General features: G+C 42.1%; 1 protein-coding gene across 1 annotated transcript; it reads right to left on the bottom strand.

The window, feature by feature from the left end:
• Positions 1-977: 977 nt before the first annotated feature.
• Positions 978-15,215, bottom strand: LOC307009517 (uncharacterized protein). Its single transcript, XM_079633312.1, has 9 exons — positions 15,088-15,215; positions 10,468-10,630; positions 7,642-7,834; positions 7,462-7,530; positions 7,161-7,262; positions 3,802-3,834; positions 1,760-3,713; positions 1,508-1,639; positions 978-1,334 (listed from the first exon to the last, which is right to left on the bottom strand). The coding sequence occupies exons 1-9, from the start codon at positions 15,194-15,196 to the stop codon at positions 1,114-1,116; spliced, it is 2,976 nt and encodes a 991-aa protein (XP_079489438.1). The 5' UTR covers positions 15,197-15,215; the 3' UTR covers positions 978-1,113.
• Between the last annotated feature and the right edge of the window lie 543 nt (positions 15,216-15,758).

The following is a 15,758-nucleotide window of genomic DNA, read 5'->3' as shown; positions in this document are numbered from 1 at the left end:
TTCCCTCCTCCCTCTTTTCATCCTCTTTACCTTCCCTCCTCCCTCTTTCCATCCTCTTTACCTTCACTCCTCCCTCTTTCCATCCTCTTTACCTTCACTCCTCCCTCTTTCCATCCTTTTTACCTTCCCTCCTCCCTCTTTTCATCCTCTTTACCTTCACTCCTCCCTCTTTCCATCCTCTTTACCTTCACTCCTCCCTCTTTCCATCCTTTTTACCTTCCCTCCTCCCTCTTTTCATCCTCTTTACCTTCACTCCTCCCTCTTTTCATCCTCTTTACCTTCACTCCTCCTCTTTCCATCCTCTTTACCTTCCCTCCTCCCTCTTTTCATCCTCTTTACCTTCCCTCCTCCCTCTTTCCATCCTCTTTACCTTCACTCCTCCCTCTTTCCATCCTCTTTACCTTCACTCCTCCCTCTTTCCATCCTTTTTACCTTCCCTCCTCCCTCTTTTCATCCTCTTTACCTTCACTCCTCCCTCTTTTCATCCTCTTTACCTTCACTCCTCCCTCTTTCCATCCTCTTTACCTTCACTCCTCCCTCTTTCCATCCTTTTTACCTTCCCTCCTCCCTCTTTTCATCCTCTTTACCTTCACTCCTCCCTCTTTCCATCCTCTTTACCTTCACTCCTCCCTCTTTCCATCCTCTTTACCTTCACTCCTCCCTCTTTCCATCCTCTTTACCTTCACTCCTACCCTTTTTATTCTCTTTACCTTCACTCCTCCCTCTTTCCATCCTCTTTACCTTCACTCCTACCCTTTTTATTCTCTTTACCTTCACTCCTCCCTCTTTTCATCCAGCAGCCGATGTCCAACACACCTAATCACTCTTCCCAGTTGTTTTATCATCTTTACATTCTCCCATCCCTCTATGACAGAAATATCACAAAGTTTAACATGACGTTTCATCCAACTTCATTGTAACTGAACAAAAAAAACTGAATAATGAAAATTAACTATCTTACTATCCTCTCCTATCCTCTCCTTCATTAGCCTTCTTATACTCCAACTTTTCACTTCTAATTCGGTTTCATTCTATCCTCAAAATATTTCTACACTTTAGCTCTATTTCTTACAAAAAAAGCATAATGTGCAAAGTGTTGGTGTTTGTGCCTCCCTACAAACCACCCTTTCTTTTAAGAGTCGTGATCCTGTTCCGCACATAATTTTTCACACCAGTCCATGTTCGCTGCTTCAAAGCTTCTGGCTCTGCGTGAATGCATCTTTCACAGTCTTGCTTACCAGGAACTTTGCATGTCTTGATGAACTTCATCATGTGTCTCTCTACTGCTTTTACCTCACTGTCCTCCCATTTCTTTTTTGGAGTGTTTGAAGAACCTATGAAATAATTAAAAAGTAAATTCTCATTACAACTAAATCGGTAAGTAAAGACCAAATCAAGACTGTGTCTTAATGTGTAGATTTTTTTCTTTTGGCTGGATATTGCTGCATGGAGCTAATTCATGTTTATTTGATTATTGTTGTTTGTGCAATGTAGAGATTTTTCTTACATTGATCCTCCTGTGAAACAGATTGATCAGATTGAACAGGTTGATCAGTCTCTGCTGGTGCTGTTGTCTGAGATAGGTCACTGCAATCCTCCTCATCACTTGACATGGAATCACCTTGGGCCTCAAGTTGCTCTAATTGACAAAAAAAATAACACTTTATTGCTTATACTTAGCATCTGTGACATAATTATATACATCATTTAGCAAATACATACAGCACAAATACACACAGACAGTCCAAGTATACTCAACCATTTGGGTCGATTTCAATGTCATCAAGTTTCTTTCCTTTGTAGTCAGACAGTGTTCCTTTCTCCATGGCCATTAGGACTTTACTCATTTTTGCCAGCTGCAGTGTTCCCTCTGGTAACCGGTAATACTGTCTGTGGATTCTGATATCGTGACCAAGGAAATCAGCCAGTTGGTCTGCTTCATTCTCATCAAGATTAAGAATTTTAGACATGGTTGCTATGTGTTTCCTGAGCCTAGTTGATGACAGTGCTTCAGGGTTCTTTATGCCACATTCGCAAGCAGCTTTGTTGATGCACTCTCCTCCTCTGTAGGCAGACAATGCTCCACATCTGCCAAACATAAAGGGATTCTCTGCTGGAACACCACAAAGCTCACGCGTTTCAACGAGCAGCTCCATGGCAGAAACCATGGAAGGCTTGAGGAGCACAGGAACCTTTCTCCCTCGTTTACCACGGATCTCAACTCTTGTGAAGTGGAGACACAGCTTCCTCTCAAACTCAGACAGACAGATGGCAATGTCTTCGTGTAGCTCAGAAGTGTCCCTGCTTTTAAAAGCTGACAAAAGCATCCGGGATACTTCACCTTCTCTCCTTCGGTTGAACAGGATGACCTGGGACAGCGTGACCTTGGCTAGAGCAGTGTAGCTGTCAGCAGAAGGGCAAGATCTGAGCTTACTTAGGAGCCCATTGTGTTTCTTTTCAAGATGTGTGTGCAGGACTCTGACATCCTGAGTGAAAGGAATGATTTGTGGTGTGTTCCACTTGGCTTCTTTCAATGTAGTTATAGCACCAGCAGAAATGTACTCATTCCACCTTGCCTGGTGTATTTTCCTGAAGTCTCGGGCACACTCAGCACGCTCATGATCTCCATACATCATGGCATTGCTCTCAACAATACTAGAGATCTTGTTTAAAGAATGCCCAAGTTTGAGAGCTAAAGAAGGAATGCGGTAGGTGTTTTTCTCTTCATCGTAGCCAGACACAACTTTAACAGCTGCTATGACATGTTTGAAGTTTGCTGGTATGAAGAAGTCTACCATTGTTCTCAGTGGGGTAATCTTCCTTGCTTCAAGAAGAAGTCTGCCTACTTCTCTCATCTTCTGTCTGATGTAGTCATGTTTGGTCACATCAGACCCCATCCTGTTGAACATGTGCTCCCCCAGCTGCATGATGCATCTGTCAGTATGAACTACACGCGAAACTTCATCATAGTTCATAAAGGACAGTATTTTCTTGAACCCTTTGCTCACTTCTAAGCCGACTGGTGTGTTTAGAGCACACAGAGATCGAACTCTTTTCCTGCCCTTGGCATCATCATCTTTAGGTTTCAGGGGACAGTTTTTGATATGTTTCCAAAGGCTACGCTTGTTATAAAGCCCTTGGCAGTAAATGCAATGAATGAATTCTTTGGCTCTTTGTCTATATTTTGGACGGTAGCAGGCAATCATCTCCCCATGTCCTTGTCTCACCACATCTGTGTTGTGGGCAAAGTTGCCCCTTTTTCTAAGGAGGTTTAACTGGACTCGTCTTTCTTTGGAATGTTTTGGAAATGCTACTGCCTTTACAACCCCCATTTCGTTGCGATGGACAAATTCAAGGTGTCTTGCCATTTTTGAATATGGCTTAGAGCAATAAAGGCAATACTGCTTCTTGTTGTATGTCTTGCGTTCCTGCTTTGGTGATGGCATTGACTGAATAAAAGTTTTATCACCAGATAAGGTGTTTGTCTCTTTAGATTGGCATTTCATCTTTTTTGGTGATGGTACTGTCATAGATTGATCAGATGAACTACCTGCCTCGTTGGGAGATGTTGGATGTATCAAAGCACTTTTGACCATGTCATGTCCAGAAGAACTACCATCCGATTCATCTGAGCTGATTTTTGGTATGTAGTCAACATCGCTGTAGTCTGTGACATCGCTGTAATCTGTTTCACAGTCGGCACTTCCTGAACACTGAATGAGAGAATTTAACACTTACTCATGACAGTGGTTCCTGTAACATTACATTTCATCATATTGCAGATAGCAAAGTCATAATTACCTGTCTTTTTCTTGATGGCCTTAAAGAGGATATCTGGAAAAAGGAGAAATACAAACAAATATAAATAATATACAATTTCATATAATCTATTGTTAGTTCTACCAGTGCAATACACCCCGACCATCCCAATAATTCAGCAAATGAATCTACCCACCTCCCTTAATGAGAGTGTCCCAGACACCTGTGATGAGTGAACCACAGGTGTTGATGCAGCACAAGGTGAAGATACAGGGGGAGCAGGCGAGGATGAGGATGATGAAGGCAGTGCAGGAGAAGGCGATGAGGGCTGCGCAGGCGAGGATGATGGTGACGTGGGTGGCGCAGGAGAAGGTGATGAGGGCTGCGCAGGCGAGGCTGTTGGTGACGTGGGTGGCGCAGGAGAAGGCGATGAGGGCTGCGCAGGCGAGGCTGTTGGTGACGTGGGTGGCGCAGGAGAAGGCGATGAGGGCTGCGCAGGCGAGGCTGTTGGTGACGTGGGTGGCGCAGGAGAAGGCGATGAGGGCTGCGCAGGCGAGGCTGTTGGTGACGTGGGTGGCGCAGGAGAAGGTGATGAGGGCTGCGCAGGCGAGGCTGTTGGTGACGTGGGTGGCGCAGGAGAAGGCGATGAGGGCTGCGCAGGCGAGGCTGTTGGTGACGTGGGTGGCGCAGGAGAAGGCGATGAGGGCTGCGCAGGCGAGGCTGTTGGTGACGTGGGTGGCGCAGGAGAAGGCGATGAGGGCTGCGCAGGCGAGGCTGTTGGTGACGTGGGTGGCGCAGGAGAAGGCGATGAGGGCTGCGCAGGCGAGGCTGTTGGTGACGTGGGTGGCGCAGGAGAAGGCGATGAGGGCTGCGCAGGCGAGGCTGTTGGTGACGTGGGTGGCGCAGGAGAAGGTGATGAGGGCTGCGCAGGCGAGGCTGTTGGTGACGTGGGTGGCGCAGGAGAAGGCGATGAGGGCTGCGCAGGCGAGGCTGTTGGTGACGTGGGTGGCGCAGGAGAAGGCGATGAGGGCTGCGCAGGCGAGGATGATGGTGACGTGGGTGGCGCAGGAGAAGGCGATGAGGGCTGCGCAGGCGAGGATGATGGTGACGTGGGTGGCGCAGGAGAAGGTGATGAGGGCTGCGCAGGCGAGGATGATGGTGACGTGGGTGGCGCAGGAGAAGGCGATGAGGGCTGCGCAGGCGAGGATGATGGTGACGTGGGTGGCGCAGGAGAAGGCGATGAGGGCTGCGCAGGTGAGGATGATGGTGACGTGGGTGGCGCAGGAGAAGGCGATGAGGGCTGCGCAGACGAGGATGATGGTGACGTGGGTGGCGCAGGAGAAGGCGATGAGGGCTGCGCAGGCGAGGATGATGGTGACGTGGGTGGAGCAGGAGGTGGTGACAGTGATGAGGACAGGGCAGGATGGCATGAGGTAGATGAGGCCACTATACAAGTGGACAAAGCACAGGGTGCCGATGAAGAGGGTGCATCAGATGTGGATGCGACTGAGGATGACTGTCTTGATTGAAACCGCTTCTGCAGATATATAAAGAGCTATTTAGCTTAAACAAGAATAAAATGTACATTAACAATATTGAAAACTGTAGCAGCCATATAAGATAAGAAAAAACACTGTAGGGGTGAACAAAAAAAATAAAGAAACATGTTTTGCACATTTCAAAGCAAAGATCGTTAATAAGATAATAAAACTCTTAAAAAACAAACATTTATACAAACTTTACATACAAATTGTGACAATAGTCACGTTAATAGTTACATTGGTTCATACATTAAAACTGTAAACCAATAACTAGTTAAAGGATTAGTTCACTTCAGAATTAAAATTTCCTGATAATTTACTCACCCTCACACCATCCAAGATGTCCATGTCTTTCTTTAGTGGAAAAGAAATTAAGTTTTTTGAGGAAAACATTCCAGGATTTTTCTCCATATAATGGACTTCAATGGTCCACCGGGTCAAAGGTCCAGATGTGAGTTTCAGTGCAGCTTCAAAGTCTCAACACGATCCAGCCGAGGAATAAGAGACTTATCTAGACAAACCATTTGCCATTTTATAACAAAATAAACATTTATATACCACAAATGCCCGTCTTGCACTAGCTCTGATGCCCCACACATTACGTAATCACGATAAAAGGTCACGCGGAAGGCAGGCGAAAGTACCAACCTAGTGTTTACAAAGAGAACGTGCAAAGACTAAGACAAACGCCATTTCAGACGATTTTGAAGATGGAGGAGAGTTTTTCGGCCTATCCTACCTTTTTGAACTGGAACACGCATGACCTTTCAACCTGATGAAGTAATGTGTGGCGCATCGCAGAGCTAGTGCAAGACGAGCATTTGTGGTTTAAAAGTATATAAATGTTTATTTTGTTATGGCGGCTAGTTTGTCTAGATAAGACTCTTATTCCTCAGGAGTAAGGAATTACTTTTCTTATTCTTATCGCTGCATTGAAACTCACATTTGGACCTGAAACTGTTGGACCCCATTGAAGTCACTATATGGAGAAAAAGCTCCTCTTCTCCTGGAATGTTTTCCTCAAAAACAGTTATTTATATTCCATTAAAGAAAGAAAGACATGAACATCTTGGATGATGTGAGGGTGAGTAAATTATCAGGAACTTTTTAATCCTGAAGTTAACTACTCCTTTAACTAGCAGAGGTTGGTAGCAAGGCGCTACATTTTACTCCATAGCATCCTTCGGATGAGACGTTAAACCGAGGTCCTGACTCTCTGTGGTCATTAAAAATCCCACTGCACTTCTGGTAAAGAGTAGAGGTGTAACTCCAGTGTCCTGGAGTCCAGAACGAACGGCTTCGGAAGGTGAGGTAAACTAACAGACAGCATACCCTGAAGACCCAGATTAATTAATTGTTTCTGTTTCTCATAATTTATCCTTTTGCAATTTTTTTCTTATTCTAAATGCAATCAACATTTGATGTGTTTGGGGAATTTGGCTAACATTTTACATTTTAAATACATTCTGCTGAAATGAACGAAATGACTCGAAAAATTATTTGTTCATTTTGATGAACGAGATTCAAATATCCGAGTCAGTAAAATGATCCGAACTTCCGACTACTATTACACACGTGTGCTGGATGAAGTGGATATGCACCTACAATCAACTAAAACCAAACCTGTAAATGCATCCTATGGTTTCCCAGTGATAAAGATCTTTTCTAGTTGAACACCTGAGCAGTCAGTGGCTGCCTGTATTGCGCGTTCATTATTTTGGGGGCAGAGCAATGACGGGAGGAGTGTGTTTGAGTGTCGATTTCAAATATCAACAGTGTTTCTCAGAAATCACTTACTGCACTTTTAACTAGCTGGCAGTAAACATCAGTAGATAGTTGCTTCATGTATGACATGGTTACCATTTTATTCCTTGATGTTCTTGCTTTGACTGACTGCTCATGTGGACCATTGCTGTTCACCATGTCCAATTCAGGAGAGGAATCAGAAGCTGCACAATGGGGCTGGATATCAGAAAAGAAAGCAGTGTATATCAAATTCAGGATATTTGTAAAGGACAGAAAAACTTTGTTCACATTCATTCCTCTAGCTGTCCTACAATTTATCCATCATTCCTTTCACACACAACTCTATGCTAAAAGAGTCAATAATATAATGATATAATAATAATATAATGATACAGAGGTTTTGAAGTGGACTTACCGATTTCTGCGGGCCCAAACTGCTGGCTGGCTTTTTATCAGTGGATTCTGCTGATGCTTGATTTAAAGGCTTGAGAAATATGAGACCACAATCACATGGTAACTAATCAGAATGAGAGTAAAAGATTATCATGAATTTACTGATTACTGATCAATCTCTTTAGCATTTTCTTGATAGTACCTTGATTCGCCATGGCCAATCTGAGTCTCCATAATTGTAAGTGATTTCCTCCCCTGGTAGAATGTCTCGTACAGCAAAGAGACAAAGGTGAGGTTTTCTGCTCACTTCAACGGTTCTCATTTTGCAAGTAGGATTTCTGGTCTCATCGTTGACAAGTCTTCCCAAGGACGTGTCTTCTTTAGATGCATCCATGCTACAAAGACATAACATTTCCACTCAAGACTTGTAATCTTAGTATGCTAGACATTTTTATATATATATGTATTATACACATTTTTATAACTGGTTCTGAGCTCCAGTCCTGGAAACCCACCGCTCTGTATATGTTGTATGTGTTTTAATACAAGTACTCGTGTTTAAATTCACCTTATTCAGATGATCAGTCATCATCAGAACACGGCTCTATTAACTCAACTGAGTATGTCAGGTGAAGGAGACATACAGAATGTGCAGAGAGGAGGGTCTGAGAACTAGCCTGGTAATACCAGACTCTGCTACTTCACTTTGCTTCGTAGACAGAGTCTGGAATGGCATAATAGAGAAGTGTTTTCTCTCTCGCTAGGGGGCACTTGTCTGAAGTTTAAAATCATTGGTTACCCGTAAGCCAATCAGATAAGTTTAGTTAGGACGTATGTTATGCGCCTGTACAGCCACATCGTACCACAGACATCATGCATCGAACTCAAATCTATGATCGAACTTCCACTGTAAACCTGCTGTAAACACATGATGATGCGAGCGAAATACCGGAGTGAACATGGCTGTAAACGACTTTTGCAGATTAGGCGTTGTTAATCTCCGCATCCACGGTACAATCACGGCCTCTAAACTTATTTTTGACAGAGTGAAACAAGAAAATATTTGTAGCCAACTCTCAAATTTAGGATTATATCTTTTAAACTCAGCTAGTGCCGCTGCTAGCCATTTCAGTGCCCTAAGCATAATTCCTTTATGATGTGCTCTACCCCGAGAAGCTTCATGAGGCACACGCGCGCGGTCTCTTGCTCGCTCTCGCTCTCTGCCGTGCACGCGCAACGCGGTTTGGAGCACAGTCTCTGTCTCGCGGGCGCGATCGCTCTAGATTCCGGAGATTTTAACTAATTCGCGGGCGTCAGTGAGCCGCTATCAATATGCGGGAGACTCCCGGAAACACTATTTTTTTGGTGCCCCTTCAGCTCTTGGTTCCCTACGCACAGCGCGTGGTGGGAGCGGCGGCACTGGTTCTCTATAACAGAGCGAATTGCATCCCGTGTCTCGTTTCGGTTTTCGATTTCTCTAACCTACAATGTAAAACTCGGCGCTTAGCGTCTACGTCACGGCTCTCAGCCCGCACTCTGTTCGTTGATTGGTCCGGCAGTCCGAAGGCCGGTGGAAAACTGAAAGATAGGCCGCTATCTCAGACTGACTACAGGAGCGAAATGAAATTAGCGGAAGTAGGAAGTCTGACGTAGTCAGGCTATCTGAGAACCACTGATCTATATGATAGTTCACTGCAGCATCCTCTCAGTTCTCAGATAAACGCATCTAAAATTTACCATTTTGTTCTCTTTTGCGAATACAGGAAAAACAAATATTGATTACTCAAGGAAACTGCACTCAGTACTCTTCGTGTCAGTTCATGGTGAATTTTAAGTATTAGGGTGTGTTCACACCTGGCATGTTTGTTTAGACCGTTAGTGCTGTTCATTTGAATAAGTGTGAACGCTGCCATCTGAACTAGGGCTGCACGATATGAGGAAAAGCTGCGATGTGCGATAACATTGTTTAATATTGCGATAACGATATGACTTGCGATAAATGTGATTGTTAACTATACTGTTCCCATGTCTTAGTGCTTTAATAGGTTCTTTGCGTGATAGGTCAAACGTTTATTACCTGCCTGGTTCAGAATACACGATTTTAGCGCGATTTTGGCACGATCCGTTTGACGTATGGGTGTCGTGGTGATTCGTAATAACGACAACGGGCGTCGGGACGCAAGATTTGATCGTTTCATCTCGTATAGTGTGTCACAGTGGGCGACAACCTACGTCGCGTCTGCGATGCTTCACGACAGAAAGACTATAGCATGTTTAATTCTTTAACGGTCCTCCACGACGGGTTGAATATGTGAGCGAGGCGAGACGTGAGTGAGTGCAATAGTGAGTGTGTGTGTACGCCAGTGAGCGTGTGAGCGTATGTGTGTGTGTGTGCGTGCGTGAGTGAGCGAGCGAGTGAGCGAGGGACAGTGAGTGTGTGTGTTTGTGTGTCTGTGCGTGCGAGTGAATGTTTGCGAGTGAATGTGTGTGTGTGACGGCACGCAATGACTGGTCGGAAAGCAACGTGTAGTCTGACATGTTTCTTGTCCACGACAAGATTTTAGGAGTCAAAAACGTGTAAGTTAGTGCTAATCTGAACCAGGCATTATTCATCGTGTCAGGCTGTCTGTTGCGATGTGTTCATCGCCGGAGTTCATATCGCGATGACGATGAAAATTCGATGTATCGTTCAGCCCTAATCTGAACCCTGGTGCCACCAAACAAACTGACCGAGACGCTGAAAAAATGTGTCTCAGTTGGCTTCCAAACGAACTCTGGTGCAGTTCGAATAAAATATTAACGTAACATGGACCAGAGACATGTAAACAACCAAAAACAGGAAGATGTGACCCTAAAAGGACAGACTGGTCAAGCATAACATGTTTGACGATAGAAATGCCAATCTGAACATTAAGCGTACACGGACCAAACGAACCAAGCGAACAGAACTACAGGCATGAACTAAGTATTTTACAGTTCCAGATATTTTAGCATCCCTACTACATCAATCCAACAGTTCTATACTCACCACCAATTTTTGCCATGCCACTGAAAATCAAACAGGAACGTGTTCTCAGCTTCAGTGTAGTGTTCAGTTCGGTCAAGACTCTCCTGTGAACTCAGAAGTTCACCTCTGTATTCAAGAACAAAATCACCTCTGAAGAAAGCTCCAGCGGTGAAAACTCCACGACCTAAAGAGGAGAAATAGCTTCAGTTTCTTTAATGTCAACTATTATTTTGATTATTACTAAAAGTTCTCAACCATATTATGTACATTATATGATGTAAAAGGGAAATTACTGAAGGAAAATAGTCAATAGCCAGGCTAATCTCGAAGCATGCTTTGCTTTTTTTACTTTACATTATACTTTTAAGTCTTAAAAGTATACAGTTAAAATGTACTCAATTTTTTTTAGACAATCAATATTATCATGGCTATATATTGTTTAGAACAGAGTGCTGAAGTGATGACGTATTTTTGCAGACCAACCGGGTAGTTCACCTCCCCTGGTTCCCTCCACAAAAACCTTATAGGATTTGCAGAAAATAAGCTAAAGTTAGTCTATAAACTACACCACAGTTGCAAAACTTCAACTTCCTTATGATGAAGGTTCAACAACTCATCTAGAATGTGTCTGTGTTGCATTAATTTAAAAAACAATTATGTTTGTTTATTATTTGCATCTCTTTCGGATAGTTTTCTTTGTGGTATATGGATGTTTTATTTGGCTTCTATAGTTTAGATAAAAGTATAGAGGGTTTTTTTGTTGTTGTTGATAAATGTGCCTACAGGAACTCTAAAGCTTTAAGATCCATCTCCCTTTGTAATATATATAATGTTTTTGCATTCTTATAATGCATGTTGACTGATTGTGTGCCGTGTACATCCTTTAATCTACCTGTATAGAATAGTTTGCAAGAGTGCGATTATAAACACAACGAGGCTGTAAAAGTGACTAGATGAGTTTATCTGTTCAGTTGATGGTGTTTAATGTCCCAGACAACTTGTCTCCCATTTAGACGCTTGTTAGCAACTGTCTTTTACAAGACAAGTAAAGGCTTTTTTTTTTTAAACACACAAGAGAGCATTACTGATGTATTTTATGTTGTAGAATAAACGTGATGTTTACTTGCACACCGATACGCTGATAAAAAACAACAAACAAAAAACACCTTATTGAAATAATCCATTCTGCCGTGCAAAGGCAAAGGACTGTGACTTAAATTGTGGTCGAAAATTTGTTATTTTTGGCACAATCGAGACCTCCTTTATCATGTGGATAAGTATCTTGAGTCAATTATATTGTTTTTTCAAAAAAAAGAATGGGTTGTCTTAACAGTAATTTCAAAAAGCCCACGAGAAACCAAGGCAGAACACCGTAACTCCAGTTACTGCTCTTTGGCTTTGTTTTGCAACGCTCAAATTGAGTTACGGTACTCTGCCTTTGTGTAGCCGCCCGTCAATATGAAGATACTGTGCCGGTGTTCAAATAATGCCACCTATCAGATTGTACAGTGTTCTGCCTTTGTTTTACTGTCCATTAAAATTGTATTACAGTGTGTAGCCTGTGCACTTGGTACAGCTTCCATCAGTCCCTGTAGCTTCTGATGTCCCCAGAGCTTAGTCCTGCACAAACGCGGTCAGAACATTTAATACGGTCTAAACCCACTCCATTGACAAACGTGCGATATCGATCGCGAAGGATATGACAGAAAAATTACACATGCCGTAGCAGATGACTACAACAAAGAACTAAAGCCCCGCCTCACCCAGATCGGGTACCGGACCTGGTTAAAACATTCATGCATCTAGCTGGCAGAGAGCCAAAACTGCACAGACGCCTTTAGCACCGCCCTGAACACCGTCGAGCCAACGCTGGACTAATAGCCTATGTCACAGGGAGTGATAATATAATGAAGCAACAAGTGCTGGTGCATACAACATCAGACCAGCTGTTACGCGAGTTATACCTACAATCACAGCGTCTGGAATAAATCCGCGGGACGAGCGAAGTGCACCACCACAATAACAGGGCAGACAGCTGAAACCACCACACACTGAAAAGACGCAGAACACAGAAGGTTGTGCTATAAATGCATTAGTCGTCGAGGTAGTCCAGAACGCACTCCCCACTTTCAGTCCCAAAGGGGAAATGGCATTCGTAATTTTCATGAACATACAAGGAGCGCGACACCTTCGAACACGAATCTCGGGAACCGCCTGTGATAAAGGGGTTATCTCAATGTTGAAGTGTATGCGTCTTTTAGATCCACCGCTATAAACCAGTCCCCGGGTCGAATGTGCGCAACGATCTGTTTTATCATTTTGAATGCGCTTAGCAAGTCTTATGTCACTCGATACCATACTCTTTACCACAATGGAGGTATTTTGTCATGTCTAATGTATTAATAATGCCATCAGAATGCAACCAAAGCACAGGATAGTAGGGGTGTAACGGTACATGTATTCGTACCGGACCGTTTCGGTACAGGACTTTCGGTACGGTGCACATGTGCACCGAATGCAATCTGTCACGTAAATTAGGCTAGTTTTGTGTGCAGAACATACATCCATTCCGAGTTTCCACACGAACATATTAAGTGTCGGAAGTCTCCGCGTTGCACTGATTAAATCTGATTAATCGTTTTTGTGATTCAAATACATGTAAAAATTACCATAACATCTGTCTTCCTGTGTGCGGACATTTGTTTATGTTGCTGTGACAACGAAACACGTGCAAGCGCGGCTGTGTTAAGAGCGCTGATGCGCTCATCTGTGGACATTTCCGACTGCCTTTCTGTTAAAAGCGGGCTTTCCACACAAACAAACGTACATGTGTCATTAGTATGAGAAAAAAAAATTGGATTTTAACTCTCGGGTCGGGCTCGGACATAAATATCGCATAAATAAAGATCACCACATACACGGCACGCTCGCTTTAGCCCAGCCTCTTGCTAGCTAGTGTCACGGCCAATATTGGTTTGAGAGTATTTTATTAGTGGAGAACTTTGCAGCAGTATTTTATTTCTTATTCTTTTTTTATTTTATATATTTTTTATTTATTAGCCTAACGTTATATTTTATTAAAAAGTGTGTTTAAAAAAAGTGTAAACAAATTGTTAAAAAAAAGTTTATAGTAAACAACCAGCATTTTAATGTTTTGCATTTCTTTCCCTTACTGTACCGAAAATGAACCGAACCGTGACTTTAAAACCGAGGTACGTACCGAACCGTGATTTTTGCGTACCGTTACACCCCTACAGGATAGTAATAAGTAGATGGTTATAAGTAATTGTAAATCATACAAATTAAATGCCATGATCACTAGATTTTATACAGCTGTTACTATAATTATTTTGTTAATGGTGATCAGCAACCAAATATTGATAATGTGGAAGTTACTGCCTTTTGGATGACATCTCACTTGTTGCTGACAATACAAAGGCAGAGTACAGTAACTTTAAAATAGTGGTCAAAAGTCAAGGTTGCGCTCAAGATTTTTTTATGTAAATCATTTTCATTACTAAAACATCTAATTGCAAGATTTCCAGTGTCCTACCTATAATTAATGTAAATTTGGCGGGACAACTAAAAATCTTTAAAGTAATTTTTCTCAGTTCCACACACGAGTTAAGGTCTTTTGCCTTTGTAGGGCAGCACTGTCCTGGTTTACATGCAAACCAATAACCACATAAACCACAAGACTTTATAAGTAAATCAGGTAAATTATCTCAAAACCTAAACATTCGTGTATCTGACTGTGTATTCCATATGTCATGTCAGTTGTGATGTTAAAGGTCAAGTTCTGTATTTTACACTTAAAGCCCTGTTTTCCGATCGTTTCTGACGAAATAGAACGGTTAAGTTTAAAAGACACATGCTGCTGTCCCGAGAATTTTAGGTTTATTTTCTTGAGGCCAAAAATTCTTGGGACAGGAGCATGTGTCCAAATTTTAATCTTAACCGTTCTATTTCATCAGATACGATCTGTAAACAGGGCTTTAAGTGTAAAATACCGAACTTGTCCTTTAAATAAAGCCAAGTGTATTCCAGAATTTTAGCGGAAAACTTACATATTCTCCTCTCATGCAGTATCGGATGCAGTATTTTGACTGTACCCCTTCTGCATGAGATGAGAACACATTTTAAGAGTTTCTTGGGTCAAGAAAACACTCGCTCTGTCTGGATGTGCTTAAATCCACAGTATGTAAACTTTCCTGTCACACATCACACATGCTCACTTCAATAAGCCACAGAATGCAGGTGTTTACATGCAAATTTGGAATAAGGGGTAAAAATCTATCTGTGTCGATTGGCTTAAGCCGTTTATGATGACCTTAGTCTGCATTTACATGACCACAAGAACTGTCTGCTTATTATGCAATCGAGTTAAGAATGTGCAAGTAAACATTAACGTTAGGTTGATAGAACTGGAAGTGCAAACATTTAAATGTTGCTGTTTTAGGGCTCATGCCTGCAGAACTCTATTCAGGAATCTTGACTGCACAATAAAAAAAATAAAAAATATTTTTCAACTTGTGAAACATGGATATTAGTTGGCCTAATAACCATATGACTCGCCTCACATTAAATTCTCAGTTATGTAGATTAACATGATCACTAAACTGCTTAGTCATAAATACTTGCCTTTATATTTGCTGATGAACTGCTCTTGAAGCCCAGGCTTGTCGGTTTCACAGGCAATGTGGTGCTCAGCGTCCTGCGGAGGTTTTCTACGTCTTTTATTTCCCAGCATGCTGACTTTCTTTCTTGCAATGACTGGAAAAAATGTATAAAAAATATAAGGTGAATGAAATAAACAAGCATATTTAAACAATCTTGTTGATCTTACTGGATTTGTTCACCCAAAAACATACATAATTAACATACAATTACATTAATTGTTGTTCCAAATTAACCTCATGTTGTTCCAAACCTGTGTTGTGTTTTTTCTGTTCAACACTAAAGTATATCTTTATATTATATCACAGAGCTCTATTCAATGACATCACATGTGACCAGTCTACAACAGGCATTTAGATAAAAAAGGGCAATGTCAATGATGCCAAAAACCATTGGTTCTTGTGTGTCCTGTGACCACAATTGACATAAATCTACTGTATATTCATATTTGATTTAAGAGCTACAGCATATGGGAGATTTTCAATAACCAGCTAGATTCATAGGGACTATTTTTAATGTGCTTTTTGTCTGCTTTGGAGCTTGAAACACAATAAAAATACTATAAAATGTCTATGTACCGTCATTGGGCAAAACAATCAATATAAAAATAATTAATAAATAAAAAATAAAAAAAC

The sequence above is a fragment of the Phoxinus phoxinus genome (assembly GCF_949152265.1).
Source record: "Phoxinus phoxinus genome assembly, chromosome: 13".
In the NCBI taxonomy this organism is placed as follows: Eukaryota; Metazoa; Chordata; class Actinopteri; order Cypriniformes; family Leuciscidae; genus Phoxinus; species Phoxinus phoxinus.
The sequence above is the reverse complement of the archived record's forward strand: the minus strand, read 5'-3'. Positions and strand labels throughout refer to the sequence as shown.